The sequence below is a fragment of the Trichomycterus rosablanca genome, chromosome 1 (genome assembly GCF_030014385.1).
Source record: "Trichomycterus rosablanca isolate fTriRos1 chromosome 1, fTriRos1.hap1, whole genome shotgun sequence".
Taxonomy (NCBI): Eukaryota; Metazoa; Chordata; class Actinopteri; order Siluriformes; family Trichomycteridae; genus Trichomycterus; species Trichomycterus rosablanca.
The window spans coordinates 80,228,450-80,247,711 of record NC_085988.1 but is presented as its reverse complement, the minus strand read 5'-3'; the positions used below and the strand labels follow the sequence as shown (position 1 = coordinate 80,247,711).

Sequence of the window (19,262 nt, the reverse complement as noted above, 5' to 3'; positions counted from 1 at the left end):
CGAGTCATTTAAAACGAGTCTGAAGTCGCTGTGTGTGCGACTTATGTGCGACTCAAACTCAAGTCCCCATCTCTGCTCTACCATAATCTCCAGGGCTGTGTCCGAAATCGCATGCTTAAACAGTGCATACTAGATTGGAGGCAGTGCGCACTGCTCGGCCGGTAAAGCAGTACGCTTGTTCAGTACACAAGTGTGCAATTTTCACACAACCTCAGACGTACTACGTTCGTAATCTTACCAACGTCACGTGATGCATGACATCACATCAGCACAGTTACAACAATTTTAAAATGAGAGAAACAAATTCTGTCGTTCTCCACAAAGCTATTCATAACGTTACTCAGGGTTGTACACAATCATAACAATTCTAGTTTGCCGCTGACCTTTTCAAAGCGCCTTCAATGAGTATATTTTGTTTATGCATTTTCTCCCCTTTTTCTCCCGACTTCCTCTCCACCAATGCCGATACCCGCTCTGATTGAGGAGAACAAAGTTAACCCACGCTCCCTCCGACACATGGGCAGCAGCTGTATGCAGTTTGTCATCTACACTTTGATAAGTGCAATGCAGATCAGCACTGTGTATCGGAGAGACACCCTGACAGCACTCTTTTCCCATCTCTGTGCAGGCACCATCAATCCAGCATAATATCCCACCCCTATCTGAACAACAGGACAATCGTTGTTTATGTGGCCGCTCAGCCCAGTCGGCAGGCAGAGCTGAGACTCGATACGATGTATTTGAGATCCCAGTTCTGGTGTTCTAGCGTGTTTTACCGCTGCGCCACCTGAGCAGCCTATGAGACGAACTGTTTGAAATGACGCGGTAAAAGTTAATCAAGCTGTACGAACAATGCTTATTGTGAACAAAGCTTAATGTGACTTATTGTACTAAAACATCGAGCGAGGAATTTCATTAGTGGAGACACTTATGAGCAGTAATAATTAAGAGAGGTTTAGTGTTTCTGTGTCGTTCTTTTAATACATTGTCACATCAAGCTTTTTTTAACAATAAGCTTGTTAGTGATAAAAGCTGATTTGATTCTTACAATTTATCAGCAGCCCTAGCTGTAACACACGTTTAAAAGTGAAACAGGAGGAAAATCCAGATGAACACAGATACATGTGAAGCTTTCAGAGTGAATTTGGTGGTTATTCCACACAAATGCAGATTCGTCTCATATTCACACTTTGATGGGCAAGCCGTAGCCTAGTGGTTAAGGTACTGGACTAGTAATCAGAAAGTTACTGGTTCAAGCCCCACCACTGCCAGGCCCTTGAGCAAGACCCTTAACCCTCAGTTGCCCAGACTGTATACTGTAACTGTACTGTAAGCTGCTTTGGATAAAGGTGTCTGCTAAATGCCAAAAATGTAAATAAATGTAAATGTTCAATCACACCGTTCAAGCCAAGTCAAAACGCTTATGGTGACATGACCAATGATACGATGTTGTCAGCGTACCTGAGATTGCTAGCAGTCTTTCCACCAATCCTGAATCGTTTTAGATCTAGTGAGTCTGTATAGAAGTGACTTCTATCACATTTCAATCTGCTAAAGATGTTAAGCTTTGAGTTAATAATCCAGATCCACTGTAATGAATTTGGCGTGTAAAACTGAGTGCCAGCGGTTTTATACTGTAGCTGGAAACGTTTCTGAGTGACTCGCTTAAATATAAGCATAGAACAAAGCAAGCAGACAATAGAGAGGATCCGGAACAACAAGAAGCTGCTGGAGGCCCACAAGGGAGCAGATATAATAGCACAGAGGGTTTAAACTGTCACACTTCTCAAAAAGCCTGTCGGACACAGGGCATTGTGGGATTGTTCAGTGGGCGAGCCGGGCTGTTCTGTTCTGGTGTTTATCTGCGTGCGGTAGTATAGATGCAGGATATCAAATTCATTAATAACAGTCATTTAGTCGGGGGCGATGGGGGCCGAGAGCACAACTGTGATTAGTGTTTCACCCCTACTGTGGGTGGACTGGGATCGCTCTGTCTTTATATGAGGGGATCAGAAACGTGTGGGGTATTAGTTCCACACACACACACACACACACACACACACACACTGAATTTATAATTGTATTACACTAGATGCCAACCCACTACCGCTGGTATCCAGGGTTTGAATCCCCAGCAGACTGGGTATCACTACAGACCTAACTAGCTACACCATATGGACTAAAGTTTTTGGACACCTGACCATGAGCTTGTTGGAATGGTATTAATATAGAGTGACCTCTGTGTGATCTTTTCAGCTATAACAACAGCCACTCATCTCAGAAGGCTTCTCACAAGACTTCAGAGTATGTCTGTGGGAATTTGTGCCCTGCTGTTGGTCAAGAAAGCCTCAATTAAGGTACAGTTTCAGTTCTATCCAGAGCTGTTTAGTGGGGCTGAGGTCAGGGATCTGTGCAGGACACTGGAGATAGATCTTGCTTTGTACACAGGGGCTCAGTCATGAACAGAAAAGGACCTTCCCTAAACTAAAGTCAGTAATTACTTTTGTATTGATTCACCTTAAGGGGCGGCACGGTGGCTCGGTGGGTAGCACTGTCGCCTCACAGCAACAAGGTCCTGGATTCGATCCCCAGGCGGAACGGTCCGGGTCCTTTCTGTGTGGAGTTTGCATGTTCTCCCCGTGTCTGTGTGGGTTTCCTCCGGGAGCTCCGGTTTCCCCCCCAGTCCAAAAACATGCAGTCAGGTAAACTGGAGACACTGAATTGCCCTATAGGTGAATGGGTGTGTATGTGTGTGTGTGTATGTGTGTCTGCCCTGCGATTGACTGGCGTTCCATCCAGGGTGTGACTGTGTGCCTTGCGCCCATTGAAAAGCTGGGATAGGCTCCAGCACCCCGCGACCCTAATTGGATAAGCGGTTAACAAAGTGAGTGAGTGAGTGAGTGAGTGAGTGAATTTACTCACTTGCATGTCTTTGGACTGTGGGAGGAAACCCACACAGACATGGGAAGAACATGCAAACTACACAGAAATGACCCAGGACCTTCTTGTTGTGCTACCCACAGAGCCACTGTGCCGCCCAACTTGGTGTTCAGATGGCACTAGGTGTGAGTAAGTGAATGTGTATGTGTTATTCAGGGTGTGTTTCTTCTGGGTGCTGCATCCCAAACTACATAGTACTTATTGAACAGGATTGACATGGCACACTCTCCGAACAGACACGCTCAGTCATATTAATGTGGTGATCAGTAACTTTGCTTTGATTTGCCGATTTAATCTAAGAGGACAAGTGGACTCGTTGATTCTTGATGAATAAAGAAGAGATCTGATACGCCAGCTCACCGCTGTGGTGTTCCAGCTCAAATGCTGTTAATTCAATCAGCGTTTCTGCTCGCTTTTACTGCAATATTGGATCTCTATGATTTTTCAAGCAGCCCTGGAGCTCGGTGTTGCATTGCAGTGGTACAGAACAGTGGTGCATTTTATGTGTATCAGCATTTCTCTGAGCAGCGTGAGACTAGAGCTGCTGATCTGCTGCAGTGGAGAACTCTGCGGCTCGATGCAGTCCTGCAGCCATATGTACACAGACACAGTCCTGCAGCCATATGCACACCCACGCTGTCCTGCAGCCATATGCACACCCACGCTGTCCTGCAGCCATATGCACACTGACACAGCCCTGCAGCCATATGCACATCCACACAGTCCTGCAGCCACATGCACACCCACACAGTCCTGCAGCCTTATGCACACCCACGCAGTCCTGTAGCCATTTGCACACCCACGCAGTCCTGCAGCCACATGCACACCCACACAGTCCTGTAGCCATATGCACACCCACACAGTCCTGCAGCCACATGCACACCCACACAGTCCTGTAGCCATATGCACACCCACACAGTCCTGCAGCCATGTGCACACTCACACAGTTCTGCAGCCATGTGCACACCCATGCAGTCCTGCAGCCATATGCACACGATGCAGTGGTGCAGTCATATGCACACACACACACACAGTCCTGCATCCATATGCACACCCACACAGTCCTGCAGCCATATGCACACCCATTTAGTCCTGCAACCATATGCACACCCACTCATTCTTGCATCCATATGCACACCGACACAGTCCTGCAGCCATGTGCACACCCACTCATTCCTGCATCCATATGCACACCGACACAGTCCTGCAGCCATGTGCACACCCACTCATTCCTGCATCCATATGCACACCCACACAGTCCTGCAGCAATATGCACACCCACACAGTCCTGCATCCATATGCACACCCACGCAGTCCTGCAGCCATATGCACACCCACATAATCCTGCAGCCACGTGCACACCCACGCAGCCCTGCAGCCACAAGCACACTCATGCATTCCTGCAGCCATATGCACACCGATGCAATCCTGCAGCCATATGCACACCCACAGTCCAGCAGCAATATGCACACCCACACAGTTCTGCAGCCATATGCATACCCACGCAGTCCTGCAGCCATATGCACACCCACACAGTCCTGCAGCCATATGCACACCCACACAATCCTGCAGTCATATGCACACACACGTAGTCCTGCAGCCATATGCACACTCACTTAGTCCTGCATCCATATGCACACCCACACAGTCCTGCAGCAATATGCACACCCACACAGTCCTGCATCCATATGCACACCCACGCAGTCCTGCAGCCATATGCACACCCACATAATCCTGCAGCCACGTGCACACCCACACAATCCTGCAGCCATATGCACACCGACACAATCTTGCAGCCATTTGCACATTGACGCAGTCCTTCAGCCACATGCACACTGAATTCTGCAACCATATGCACACTGATGCAGTCCAGCAGCCATATGCACACCAACGCAGTCCTGCAGCCATATGCACACCCGCGAAGTCCTGCAACCACATGCACACCCACACAGTCTTGCAGCCGTGTGCACATTCACGCAGTTCTGCAGCCATATGCACACCCATGCAGTCCTGCAGCCATATATACACACCGATGCAGTCCTGCAACCATATGCACACCCACGCAGTCCTGCATCCATATGCACACCCTTGTTAGCAAACTTTGTCATACATGTACATCTTTTTCTGCATATCCCAGCTTGTTAGGTTGCTGGGGTCAGAGCACGGGGTCAGCTATTATATGGCGCCCTGTAGCTAGAAGGGTTAATGGCTTTGCTCAAGGGCCCAGTAGTGGCTTCTTGGTGGATCCCACAACCTTGCCATTAATAGCCCAGAGCTCTGACCTCTGAGCTACCACTGCCCTCATTAAGTGCAGATTGCAGCTGCAGATTGCACGGATTGACATTTGCCCTGTCACCTGTGTACGGCTCATCCAGAATGGCTAAGCAAGGTGCCAGATTAGGCTACTAGAGCTTCAATGTCTGGTCAAACTGCCTGTATTAGTGACGGGTGTTTCTTTATAGCGCGGCTTTCCTTGTGTGGTACAAATCTCTGCAAGACTCTGACAGTGCTGAATAGAAATGAATCAGGGTATGGCAATTTAAATCCTGATAAGGCCACAGCAATCCTAGGGTCCTAATGGAGTCCAAGAGAGCATAACTGGCACATTTCCTCTACCAATCAAAGTAATGCTCAATAATCTCTAGTCTCTGTGAGCTTTACTTACTACATTTTCCCAAACATGCTGCTCCATTCTGATAATATATGAGCTGTGTAGAACTAGCTGAGAGTAGCTCACTGACACAGTCTTCTGGACTTGATACATCACCATAGATTCTGCAACAAAACAGGACATTAAAGCTTTACTAGAGCCTGCTGCCTCTTACATGGGCAAAAGGAAATAAAGCAAGGACTTCTGGATTACTTGGACTACTTCTGACCTCACCGTCCAATAGATTTACTCCAAAGCGACTTACAATACTGTGACAGTATATTGTCTAAGCAGTTGATGGTTAAGGACCTTGCTCAAGGGTGCAACAGTGACAACCTGGCAGTGGTGAGGCTTAAACCTGTGTCCTTTTAAATACTAGTCCAATTCCTTAACCACTAGGCTCCAACTGCCCTACATACATCAACAAAAAGTGACACTGGGTTTTTATTTTCCCAAACCTTGGCAATAGACCACTGTTCCATACACCAATCAGCCATAACATTAAAATCACCTCCTTGTTTCTACACTCACTGTTCATTTTATCAGCTCCACTTACCATATAGAAGCACTTTGTAGTTCTACAATTACTGACTGTAGTCCATCTGTTTCTCTACATACTTTTTTAGCCTGCTTTCACCCTGTTCTTCAATGGACAGGACCACTACAGAGCAGGTGTTATTTAGGTGGTGGATCATTCTCAGCACTGCAGTGACACTGACATGGTGGTGGTGTGTTAGTGTGTGGATCAGACTCAGCAGCGCTCCTGGAGTTTTTAAATACCGTGTCCACTCACTGTCCACTCTATTAGACACTCCTACCTAGTTGGTCCACCTTGTAGATGTAAAGTCAGAGACGACCATTCATCTATTGCTGCTGTTTAAGTTGGTCATCTTCTAGACCAGGGGTCGGCAATCTTTAACACCCAAAGAGCCATTTGGACCCGGTTTCCACGGAAAAGAAAACACTGGGAGCCGCAAATACTTTTTGACATCTAAAATGAAGATAACGCTGTATGTTTTTTACCTTTACGCTTTGTATAAACAAGTGCAGTGGAACCTCGGTATACGTCTGCTTTGGAGTAAGTCCAACTTGGTATACGTCCTGTTTGGATGTGAAAAATTTACCATTCAGTGAACAACCCGCGCTATAATCTATAGCTATAATGCGCTATAACTCTCTGTGAATTTTCAGGTACTGTACTACAGGTACTGTAGTCCCATTAACGGCGTGCCGTGTTGCTAGGCAACATGAGGGCGAACATAACATTCACAAACTATTACACTATTTCTTGGACGAAACACCCGCTTAATGATTAAGATTACTGTTTATAATAATCTGGACATTTCCATGTATAGTACATGAGTTAAAATAGTGTTCAACCAAGTTTGTACTTTGTCTTTTCAGTGGCGTAGTAATATGGAACGATGTGAGGTGGTGACAGGTGCGCCTATATCGGGGATTTTACAGCGGCTTTAAACGCAGCTCAGCCAATCAGATTTTAGGACCGGAACCATCCGTTTTATAAATTATTTTATACAACCCCATCAACTTATAATATGCCAATAACAATAGGATTTTCGTTTGGTATACAACCTGTTTGGTATAAGTCCAAGGATCGAAGTTCGACTGTACTTATAATTTATTTTCTCAAGCCACGCAAAGCCGCAGTATAAGGATGAATGAGCCGCATACGGCTCCGGAGCCGCGGGTTGCCGACCCCTGTTCTAGACCTTCATCAGTGTTCACAGGATGCTGCCCACGAGGCGCTGTTGGCTGGATATTTTTGGTTGGTGGACTATTCTCAGTCCAGCAGTGACAGTAAGGTGTTTAAAAACTCCATCAGTGCTGCTGTGTCTGATCCACTCATACCAGCACAACACACACTAACACACCACCACCATGTCAGTGTCACTGCAGTGCTGAGTATGATCCACCACCTAAATAATACCTGCTCTGTGGTGGTCCTGTGGGGGTCCTGACCATTGAAGAACAGCATGAAAGGGGGCTATCAAAGCATGCAGAGAAACATATGGAATATAGTCAGTAATTGTAGAACTACAAAGTGCTTCTATATGGTAAGTGGAGCTGAGTGTAGAAACAAGGAGGTGGTTTTAATGTTATGGCTGATCGGTGTATACTTTTTAATGAGTGCAGTCAAACTAGCCTTATTTCTATGGATCCAGAGAGTCACCAGTGGTAGTCAATAATAATTAGCCAAATGAAGGACATAGGGAGGACCATAGCCTGAAGGCTATACCCCATTCAGCCTTTCCTCCCCACAGCCTTGAGTCTCCTTTCTCCCTCCCTAAGACTCAAACCTGACTGTTAACAATAGTGGTGGCTAGTGCGCCCCCTGGGTTCTCAGCTATTTTACCATATGAACTCAGACTCCCTCATATTTCTGAACATGCACCTAAAGACACTCCTCTGTAAAGCAATCTGCTGACAGATCACTGTGGTTAATAGCCTGGTAAACCATTGGTGAGGGTTCATGTGCAGAAATAGTAAAGATTTAAGTTCAACTGGTTCTGATTCCATATTTTCACCTGCAGTCTTTCACTCTGTCCTCATGGAGAAGTACTAAGTGAGTGACAAGTTGCATACGCTCAACATAATGTCCAGATTTCATCTTTATTGACTTCGGACTTACCTCGCCGGCTCTCTCGGAAAAGGCCCAGATTTATATCTCTTGACGTTTATCTTGTGCCCCTCCGGTGAGGTGTGGAGAGGAATGAGTGGAGAAATGAGATACGGCTGTGGCTCAGACCTTTATTACTGATCCAATTTCATTCAGAAGTGCCTTTTTCACAGTGATTAAACCTCTCTGGGGTGGAAAGGTTGCTTAGGTCATCCTGCAATGTTAACTAACTATAAGCTTCCTATTCTGTGTGTCCCAGAGTCCCAAGGAAATCCAGGATGCCATTGTATTACCACACTGGGTCTGTCTGAAAACAGAGTGATCTTAATACATAGACACATTTGACATCATCCTACCCTCCCGAGATGAGGCCATGTCTAAATTCTTATACTCCTTAAAATGCTTCTACTACAACTTTTCTTACAAAAAAATACAAATATGGCAGACAAATGCGGAGCAATGAACAGAGCTCCTTTCAAATGCACAACCCCAAATCAGAAAAAGTGTCTTACATTTGCTTTGACTTTTATTTGATGTCAGACAGGATGAACCTGAGAACCATGTTTTATCTGCTCTACGTCATTTCATTTATTAATAAACATCACTTCCTGCATTTCAGCCCTGCAACACATTCCAAAAAAAGTTGGGACAGTAAAGCATTTACCACTTTGTAATGTTGCCGTTCCTTTTCACCACACTTAAAAGACGTTTTGGCACCGAGGAGACCAAGTGATTTAGTGTTTCAGCTTTTATTTTGTCTTGTTCTTCCTGCAAACTTGTCTTAAGATGTACAACAGTACGTGGTCGTCGTTGTCACATTTTTTGTTTTAAAATTCTCCACACATTCTCTATTAGGGACAGGTCAGGACTGCAGGCAGGCCAGTCCAGTACCCGTACCCTCTTCTTCCACAGCCATGCCTTTGTAATGTGTGCAGCAGGTGGTTTTGCATCGTCTTGTTGAAAAATGCTGGACGTCCCTGGAAAATTCGGCGTCTTGAAGGCAGAATATGTTACTCTAAGATCTCAATGTACTTTTCTACAATAATGCTGCCATCACAGAAGTGTAAATGACCTTTGCTAAGGGCACTGACACAGCCCCATACCATGACAGACCCTGGCTTTAGGACTTGTTGCTGATAACAGTCTGGTTGGTCCTTTTCGTCTTTGGTCCGGAGCACACTGTGTCCGTTTTCGTCCAAAAAAGACCTGATTTTCATTTTGTATTTTCCATACTGTCCCAACTTTTTCTGATTTGGGGTTGTACGAACGTCTTTGCAGATAGGTATCCTTTCTTTACAATAATAGAGGGTTATCATGTTTAGTAGAAGTGAAATTTCTGTTTCATGTTTGTTTTAAATAGGAACAGAATTTCGGTTTCCAGCTCAGACGGCCGATTAAAATGCAAATTCTTAAAGGAAACAACTGATGTACACTTAAGGTTTTCAACGTTTCAATGTTTTTAGCTATGTTTTTACTGAAACAAAAGAGTTCCAGCAGCCAGAAAGTTTACTTATGAATGCAGTAGTACAACCTTTCAACTTCAACAAAGTTTGTTTTGTCTATATGAATCTTTCTTTCATTCCACTTCTACAATAAAGCTTTAGAGTTTTATCACAAGTAGTGTTTGCTTTAAAGGGGTAGGGACACATATTGATCATTTCAAAAGCATCTAAAAAACTTTAGAACTGAAGTTTAGAAACCTCTGCATCGGCCTTCAAACCAGGGACTTCACTTTGTGTAGGTTGAGTGTGCAATAGCTGATGAAAGCAAAGCTCTGATCAATACATAACGATTCATCCACGCTGCACTCTGGGTAGAACGAAAGTCCATAAACTGGAGGAACTACAATGTGTCAGTAAGATTAATCCACAGATCTCTCACAGATCCTTAACCGTGAGCAACAGTCCATCAAAATCAGTCAGTCCAGTAAATCAGGGTTTTACGGCCGATGCTTAATAAGGTCCAATATTAACCGGGGTGTCAGTGCAAATGTTAGGTCCCCGGGTCAGGTTGATAAATCTGATGTGTTAAACTAATATATTGCTCTTAAACCTGCCATTATTTGGTCTGTAATGTTTGGCGTTACATGGTGTTAACTGCTGCTAAGAGTCCAGACAGTGATGACAAAGATGTGAATTTTTATAGAAATTTAAACATTACAAACATTACTTATTCATTTATTAGGATTTTAACGTCATGTTTTACACACTTTGATTAAATTCATGACAGGAACGGTAGTTACTCATTACACAAGATTCATCAGTTCACAAGTTTAATATCGAACACAGTCATGGACAATTTTGTATCTCCACTTAACCTCACTTGTATGTCTTTTGACTGTGGGAGGAAACCGGAGCTCCCGGAGGAAACCCACACAGACACGGGGAGAACATGCAAACTCCTACCATGATCAAACTGGGCGCAATGCAGTAACACACCTTAGACAGGACGCCAATCCATCGCTGGGCCTCGGCCATCCCGTCTTCAGACACGACCAGTCATGTTTGTATGTAGACGGCTGATAGCGATTCAGACTGCTAGGGATTTGAACCCTGGATACTAGCAGTAGTAGGCCAGCTCAATTTACCTCTGTGCCACCTAAACACCACCATCATCCTTAATGTAATCCTGATTGTCATCTTTATTTCCTCTTTTCCATTACATCCAGTTTTCTTTCCCTGCTACTGTAGATAATCTTTCTTCATCCTCAGCTTGTTTCTAAAAAATGTTGCTTCAAAATTGTCATTGTCGTTTATCATCAATTTCTTTTTTCTTTTTTTCCCACTTCTGCTACTATCTAGTTTCAAAATTATCTTTCTTAAAGTATTAGTTTTAGTCTTTTCTTCTCAAAGTCTATCTTCTTATTCTACTTCTTCTTGTTCCTTCTTGTTTCCACCACCATCGTTATACTTATTGCTATTCTTTTAACACCTCTTCCTCTTCCTTTTATTTTTCTTCTATTCTCTGGTTCTCTTTCTGTAATTCTTCCATGTTTCATTTAATTATTATTATTATTTTTACTTATTTATTTACCTTTTCTTCTTATTTCTCCACCACCACCATTTTGTTATTTTATTTTCATGTTTTATCACCGCTGTGGATCGTCACTTTGCTTGAAATCACTGGGCACAATGTAGTAACACACCTTAGACAGGACAGCAATACGTTGCCGGGCCTCAGCCATCATGTCTTCAGCTACAACCAATCATGTTTCTATGTAGATGGCAGATAGCGATTCACACTGCTGGGTATTCGAACCCTGGATTTACCTCTGCGCCACCCGAGCGCCACGCCATCATTGTTAATTTAATCCTTCTTTTCCCTTCTTTTCCCTTTTCCATTACATCTCGTTTTCGTTTCCTGCTACTGTGGATCTTTCTTCATCCTCAGTTTGTTTTTCTATGCACTTAAAAATGTTGCTTAAATCGTTGTTGTCATTTATCATCAATTTCTTTTCTTTTTTTCCCCAATTCTGCTACTATCTGGTTTTAAAATCATCTTTCTTGAAGTATTAGTTTTAGACTTTCTTTCTACTTCTTCTTGTTCTTGTTTCCACCACCATCATTATGCTTATTCTCAATATTATCATCATCATTATTACTGTCATCCTTATAACCATCCTCTTCATCACTGGCAGAAGTAGGATCATAGTACAAGGGTTCTTCAAAAAGTTTACTCACTTTTTTTAACTCTGTTTATTAAGAATTTCAAAAACAAATGACATCACTTTTCTACACAGTCACTCTCTGATACATTTTTCCAGCGTCGTACCAAGTTTTTAATGCCATTAGCAAAAAATGGCATATATATTTTTGGCATTTAGCAGACGCTCCTATTCAGAGCGACTTACAGAAGTACTTCCATAGTGAACATTACCTTACTCTGATTTAAGTAGATAAAAGTCCATAAACACAAATCAGCTAAAACTCTGTTAGTGTTTTTTTTTCTTTTCAAGAAATGAATAAGAGCATTAGTAAGTAAGTACAAGTCAGCTTAAGTGCTTAGTAAAGAGGTGATGAAGGTTTTTAATCGTTTTTTAAAGACAGAGACTCAGAAGTTCGGACAGACAAGGGAAGCTCGTTCCACAACTTGGGTGCTTGTACAGAGAAGAGATTTGATGCTCGTCTTCCTTGAGTTCTGGGTGGAGGATCAAGTCGAACGAGACTAGTGGCTCAGAGGTTGCGTGGTACAGAGCGGGGTTTAATTAGACCTTGATGGTAGCTTGGGGCTGGTCCATTTTTTTTAAAACTAGACCTAAACACTGCCACATCACCCCACTGCTGCATTCTCTTCACTGGCTTCCTGTAGCTGCACACATTCAGTTTAAAACACTGATCACATCATCATCACATGAAAATCTTCTTCCCCTTAAAGCTTCTTTGAGCGTCCAAAAAGGGGAAATCAGATGGAGCTAAATCCGAACTATAAGCATCTCTCAGTCTCTCAGACACGACCGATTACTACTCCTCCCACCCTCACCGCTTCCAACCAAAATATAAAAGTGTGGAAACTTTTTAAAGATCCTTCTTTACTCCTCCTCCCATACTCTTACTCGTTTTCTTTTGTACTGTCTTGAATCAACTTCTTGTCCACTGTTTTTTTCCACATCACTGTGAGAATCTCTCATTTCCCTCTCATTCTACCCACTCTTCCAACTGCAAGTACTTCTTTAAAAGGTTCCTCAGTATTGTGTATGATCTAGTTTTTCCTGTAAAGCGATCTTCAATTGAAATTACATTTCAAAACAGGGTATGAATACAGGGAGAGCTAGAGAAAATGAGGAAGACAGAGGGGTGAGAGAGAGACAAGGAAGCTTCTCTAATGTCATATGCGATTCCCATTCTCCCACACTAATATCAGCAAACCGCTAGGAAAAAAACGCTCTCCTGCTGTCATGTACATCCCCCCAGAGTACACAAAGAGGCTTACACTCTCCTCCCAGCTGGATGGCTTCAGTCAGACGAAGTGAAAACATCAGCGTTCTGGGTCACACTCATACACTCATCAGCTCCAGCACACACACACACACACACACACACACACACACACCTGCTGCCTAACACACCCAGAGCTGCATGGCCGTGTCTTGTTGTCTGTGTGTGTATGTCACGAGTCACTGTGTGTCCCTCCTACGTCGTTCCACTTGTGGGGTAAGTGTGGCCGTCATGTCTTGCACTGGATGCCAGGGTGCCCTCGTCTCTCTTTGTCCTCTTCCTCAAAAAAATAAAAGGAACGAACCAGAGAAATAAGGGCTCCCCAGTGCCAACTGAGCTGGAGGACGAGGTTGACTCTGCATTTTCTCCTTTCAGCAATGAAGATCCCCCTCCGGTCTCTCCTGAGGTCCCTTCTCCACCTACAGAAGGAGGGGTGTCGACTCCGCCGGCCGACGGAGGAGGGGGGGGCGGAGAAGATGATGTGGAGCCAGTGACTCCAAAACCAGTGGTGGTCGAAGCGGAAGTTAAAGAGCAAGAGCAAAAGGATACAAATCCGGAAGAGGAACCGACAACAGAAGCCCAGCAAGAGGAGAAAGATGAGAAAAACGAGCAGGAGGACAAAGGAAAGAGAGAAACGGAGGAAGAGGAATCTGGAGGAAGGAGTGGAGGTGCGGGAGGTGGCCGGAGACCCAGTCTGCACCATACCGCCTCCTCACCCTTGAGGGTGCACAGGAACGGGGCCTGCAGCCATGCCGCCTCTTCTGACTACGAGCTCTCACTTGACCTCAAAAACAAGCAGGTAGGGCACAAGGTGCTATGAGGATTGCAGTTTGTATGCGGTGTGAGTGGTTTGCCGTTTTGCTTTTTGGAGGATGGTGCTGAATGCCCGAGTGCGTGCATTTGAGGCTTTCTTGGTTTTTGAAGGCTTGTTTTGATGTCTCAGGACCCCACAGTGGTTAGAGTAAATCTGATTTCTTCAGGTTGGCCGATCCACCCTCATCTTCCTCATTTCCATCCATCTGCATCAAAATATCCTTCCTGATCATGATCACTTCTGTTGGTTTGGTTCTCTCTCCCCCTCTCTAGATCTAATCTGAACATATGCTGGTGTTTTTAATAATGAGGTCTTAATATGTAGAACTTTCAATTTGCTGATTAAACTTATGCATATATTTATTTATTGATTCACAGCAGAGGTTGGTAGTTTGGCATAATGGGAGCCTTCAGATTAGTCAGAGATGTTTTCAGTAGTGGGAACAGGTCCCAGATTAAAATGTGTTGGTGTGTAATGCTCAACATACCAATTTAAAAAATCCAAATTTATTATACACATTATTATGACCACTTTCGATAGCAGCGTATAGCGTTTTGTGAGCTGGCTTGGTGGGTATATAAGGTGTGTGATAGGCTGTCTGCTCATAAATGTGGGTAAAGGGGTGGATGGGATCTTTCAGCGAGACAATGCGACATGTCACACGGCTAGAAATGTCCGACATTGGTTGGAAGAGCATGACCAAGACTTCTAAGTACTACCCTGCCCCCCTAATTCCCCAGACTTGAACCCAGTCGAGCATCTGTGGGATCTTAATCGTCGTGTTTGCTCTATGGATCCTCCCCCATGCCAACCTACCAGGACCTTATTGAGGCACTCCCAGTCTGTCTAGTTGCTGTCACTCTGGATATTAGCTGGTGCTCATAATAATGTGACTCGACTGTGTATTTATACACTAACGCAAGCACAATTTGGTACTGCAGTCGTTGCAACATTCCTGACTAGGTTTAAATGGTAGTGAAGTGTTGGTACTACTGTAATGTACAGTACCAGTCAAAAGTTTGGACACACCAGTCAAAAGTTTGGACACACCTTCTCTTCAATGTTTTTTCTTGATTATTTATATTTTCTACATTGAAGATTAATACTGAAGACATCTAAACTATGAAGAATTATGTAGTGAACCAAAAAGTGTTAAACAAACCAGAATATGTTTTATATTTTACCAACTCTACCTCTGCACAACCCAACTGATGGTCTCAAACACATTAAAAAAGCAACAAATTCCAGAAATTCACTCTAGACAAGGCACAAACATTCATTGAAAACCATTCCAGGTGGAAACCTAATAAAGCTGGTTGAGAAAATTTCAAAGAGTGTGCAAATCTGTCATTAAAGCAAAAGATGGCTACTTTGAAGAATCTAAAATATAAAACATATTCTGGTTTGTTTAACACGTTTTTGTTCACTACATAATTCCATATGTGTTCCTTCATAGTTTGGATGTCTTTAGTATTAATCTACAATGTAGAAAATAAAATAAAAAAATCAAGAAAAACCACAGGAATGAGAAAGTGTGTCCAAACTTTTGACTGGTACTGTATATGTAGCCAAGATAAAGTAAAATAAATAAATAAATAAAATTTTAGAATACTATCAAGGTCCCACAGATGCTCAATTTAGTTCAAGTCTGGGGAATTAGGGGGCCAGGGTAGTACTTGGAAGTCTTGGTCATGCTTTCCGACCAATGTCAAACATTTCTAGTCGTGTGACATGTTGGATTGTCTTGCTGGAAGATCCCATCTGCTCCAGGGAAGACAATCAGCATGTATGGGTGTATGTGATCTCCAAGGATAGATCCATACCCAAATCAGTGAGTTTATTTGTATAAAGTCTTAAGACAACAGACTGCAACTGATTCTGCCTTTTTGGATCAAGTATGAATCAACATACTGTAATATTGCTCCGGTCATTAACAGGTCATTGCAGAATAGTTGTACTGGTCACATTAGATTAGGCAGAAGAAAAAAAGATTCTCTCCTGATGACAGAACCGTAGATGTTCTGACAGATGAGGAAAGCTTGTTCCACCACTTGGGTGCCAGTACAGAGAAGAGCCGTGATGCTCGTCTTGGGTGGAGGATCAAGTTGAGCTAGACTAGTGGCTGAGCGGTACAGAGCGGGGTTTTATTAGACCCCGAAGGTAGCTCGGGGCTGGTCCATTTTTGGCTTAGTAGGCGAGCATCAGTGTTTTAAACTGAATGCGGGCAGCTACAGGAAGCCAGTGAAGAGAACGCAGCAGTGGGGTGATGTGGCAGTGTTTGGGTTAGTTGAAAACCAGGCGATCAGCTGCATTTTGGAGTTGCAGGGGTTTAATACTGAACCTGGGGGCACCTGCCAGGAGGGAGTTGCAGTAGTCCAACTGTGAGATTGCAAGTGACTGGACAATAATCTGAGTAGCTTCTGTAGAAAGAAATGGATGAATCTTCTTGATGTTGTAGAGGGGGAACCGGCACGATTTTGTCATGTTGGCTGCATGAAAGGAGAAGGACAGTTGGTCAGATGTTCTGATTTGGGAGTCATCAAGAGAGATGACTAGGTCCTGGGTTGGAGATTGATCTGTAGGAATAAGTAACAGCTCTGTCTTGCTGGGATTGAGTTTTAGATGAACTGACATGGATTTTTTCCACTGCAAACCCACTAAACATTTTCTTTATGGACCTTATTTTGTGCAGTCATGCTGGAACAGGGAAGCACTGTCTAAACTGGTGCTACAACATTGGAAGCATATGATTTATATATTTTATATAATAGATTTTATACATGGGTGACATGGTGGCTTGGTGGGTAGCACTGTCGCCCCTCAGCAAGAAGGTCCTGGGTTCGACCCGAGGTGGGGCGGTCCGGGTCCTTTCTGTGTGGAGTTTGCATGTTCTCCCTGTGTCTGTGTGGGTTTTCTCGGGGAGCTCCGGTTTCCTCCCACAGTCCAAAAACATGCAGTCAGGTTAATTAATAGAGACACTGAATTGCCCTATAGGTGAATGGGTGTGTGTGTGTGTGTGTGTGTCTGCCCTGCAATGGACTGGCGCCATGTCCAGGGTGTTACTGTGTGCCTTGCGCCCATTGAAAAGCTGGGATGGGTTCCAGCACCCCTCCGCAACCCTGATTGGATACGCGGTTAAGAAAGTGAGTGAGTGAGTGTTTTTATACACCTGTAAGCAATATGTGTAGCTGAAACACCTGAGCTTAACAATTTCAGAGGACTGTCCACAAACTTTTGGCCATATAGTATATTTTTGATGTTCATTTAGATTAAATAAATCATTTTATTTTCTCGCTGTGATCTGAGCTGTGTGCTGTTAGATTGCTGTTTGAACAAGTATGAGTATTATTGACCACATTTAAGCCTCGTTCCATTGCTCGCGCCACTCATGCTTAGAATCGAAATGATTTTCTCCGCAGCGCTTGCCGTCTCAAGCATGTCGGAGATTTCCTCAGGGGCCGCGGGGCTGATTTTATCTTCTCAATCAAACAGCATGTCCTACCAGTGTATTTCCGTACTTCGGACCATCTGTAGTGCGAGCTGACGACAGTGACATTGGATTCAGCAGCACTTCATTTGCCGGGTGATAATGTAGTTATAAAAGAACTCGAGTGTCTAAAAGTGATAAAGAATCTATTTATTCTGGTTCATGTTTTCCTCATACGGGTTCGGTCTCCACCCTCTAGACTCCGTCTGATAATTGTCCTCATCTGTGTGTCATAATTTATGTCATTAGGTCTCATTAGGCTTCGTAAGACTGTTGTCCTTGCTAAGTCTCCAGGATGCACCCTAGTAGTTTTATGCTGCATTCAGTTGCTCATCAGATGTTTGTTTGGAAAAGTTATAATTGCTTTGCATTCTTTGCTGTCAAGGGATGATTACTTTTAGTAATTGGCTTTTTTTATTTTTAATTCCCCTATGCACTTTGGGGATGTTGTTTGTTTGAACCATCTTTGCACACACCTAGCAAACACCTTCGTGGACACGTGTGAAGCCGGTGAGCGCATCGATATCTTACATTTACGGCATTTAACGGAAGCTTTTTTTCCAGAGCGACTTACAGATGTGACCATTACAATGCAGGATCCTGAGGGTTAAGGGCCTTGCTCAAGGCTCAACATTGGCAACCTGGCAGATGTGGGGCTTGAACAAAAAGCCCTCCGATTACTGGCTTTACTTTAACCGCTTAGTTACCACTGCTCGATTAATTACATTAAAATGGATATCTTAATTTTAATTAATATTTTTAATGCATTTCCCCCTAATTTTCTCCCAATGTAGTCATATCCAATTACCAAATTACATGTCACCTCTACTGCTGCAGACCTCCACACCTGACAAAGGGTAACTGTGACTAACACACGCCTCTTCCAGCATGTGTGCAGTAGCCAACCGCTTCTTTGATTTCATTTTGCTACTAGTTAATCAAATGTAACTACACAAATGCTTTTATTACTGCCAGACATGTTGAATCTAAACATCACTTCATTGGCAATGTAAAAAGAAGGGGTTGAGGGACTGTGCACGTGTCGGAAGGGGCGTGGAGCAGGCAAATACACTGATCAGCCATAACAATCAAACCACCTCCTGTCCATTTTATCAGCTCCACTTACCATATAAAAGCACTTTGTAGTTCTACAACTGTAGTTCTGACTGTAGTCCATCTGTTTCTCTGCATGCTTTGTTAGCCCCCTTTCATGCTGTTCTTCAATGGTCAGGACCCCCACAGGACCACCACAGAGCAGGTATTATTTAGGTGGTGGATCATTCTCAGTACTGCAGTGACACTGACATAGTGGTGGTGTGTTAGTGTGTGTTGTGCTGATATGAGTGGATCAGACACAGCAGCACTGCTGGAGTTTCCACTCACTGTCCACTCTATTAGACACTCCTACCTAGTTAGTCCACCTTGTAGATGTAAAGTCAGAGACGATCGCTCATCTATTGCTGCTGTTTGAGTTGGTCATCTTTGAGATCTTCATCAGTGGTCACAGGACGCTGCCCACGGGGCAGTGTTGGCTGGATATATTATTGGTTCTCAGTCCAGCAGGGACAGTGAGATGTTTAAAAACTCCAGCAGCGCTGCTGTGTCTGATCCACTCACACCAGCACAACACACATTAACACACCACCACCATGTCAGTGTCACAGCAGGGCTGAGAATGACCCACCTCCTAAACAATACCTGCTTTGTGGTGGTCCTGTGGGGGTCCTGACCATTGAAGAACAGCTTGAAAGGGGGCTAACAAAGTATGTAAAATAACAGGTGGACTACAATCAGTAATC

At 43.9% G+C, this 19,262-nt stretch overlaps 1 protein-coding gene across 1 annotated transcript in view; it reads left to right on the top strand.

Annotated features, from left to right (window-relative positions):
• Window positions 1-19,262, top strand: part of iqsec3a (IQ motif and Sec7 domain ArfGEF 3a) — a 210,187-nt gene that overhangs the window by 94,828 nt on the left and 96,097 nt on the right. Inside the window, exon 3 of the mRNA XM_062996481.1 lies at window positions 13,538-13,961. Within this exon, the coding sequence (XP_062852551.1) occupies window positions 13,538-13,961 (424 nt within the window). The remainder of the gene's footprint in view (window positions 1-13,537; window positions 13,962-19,262) is intronic.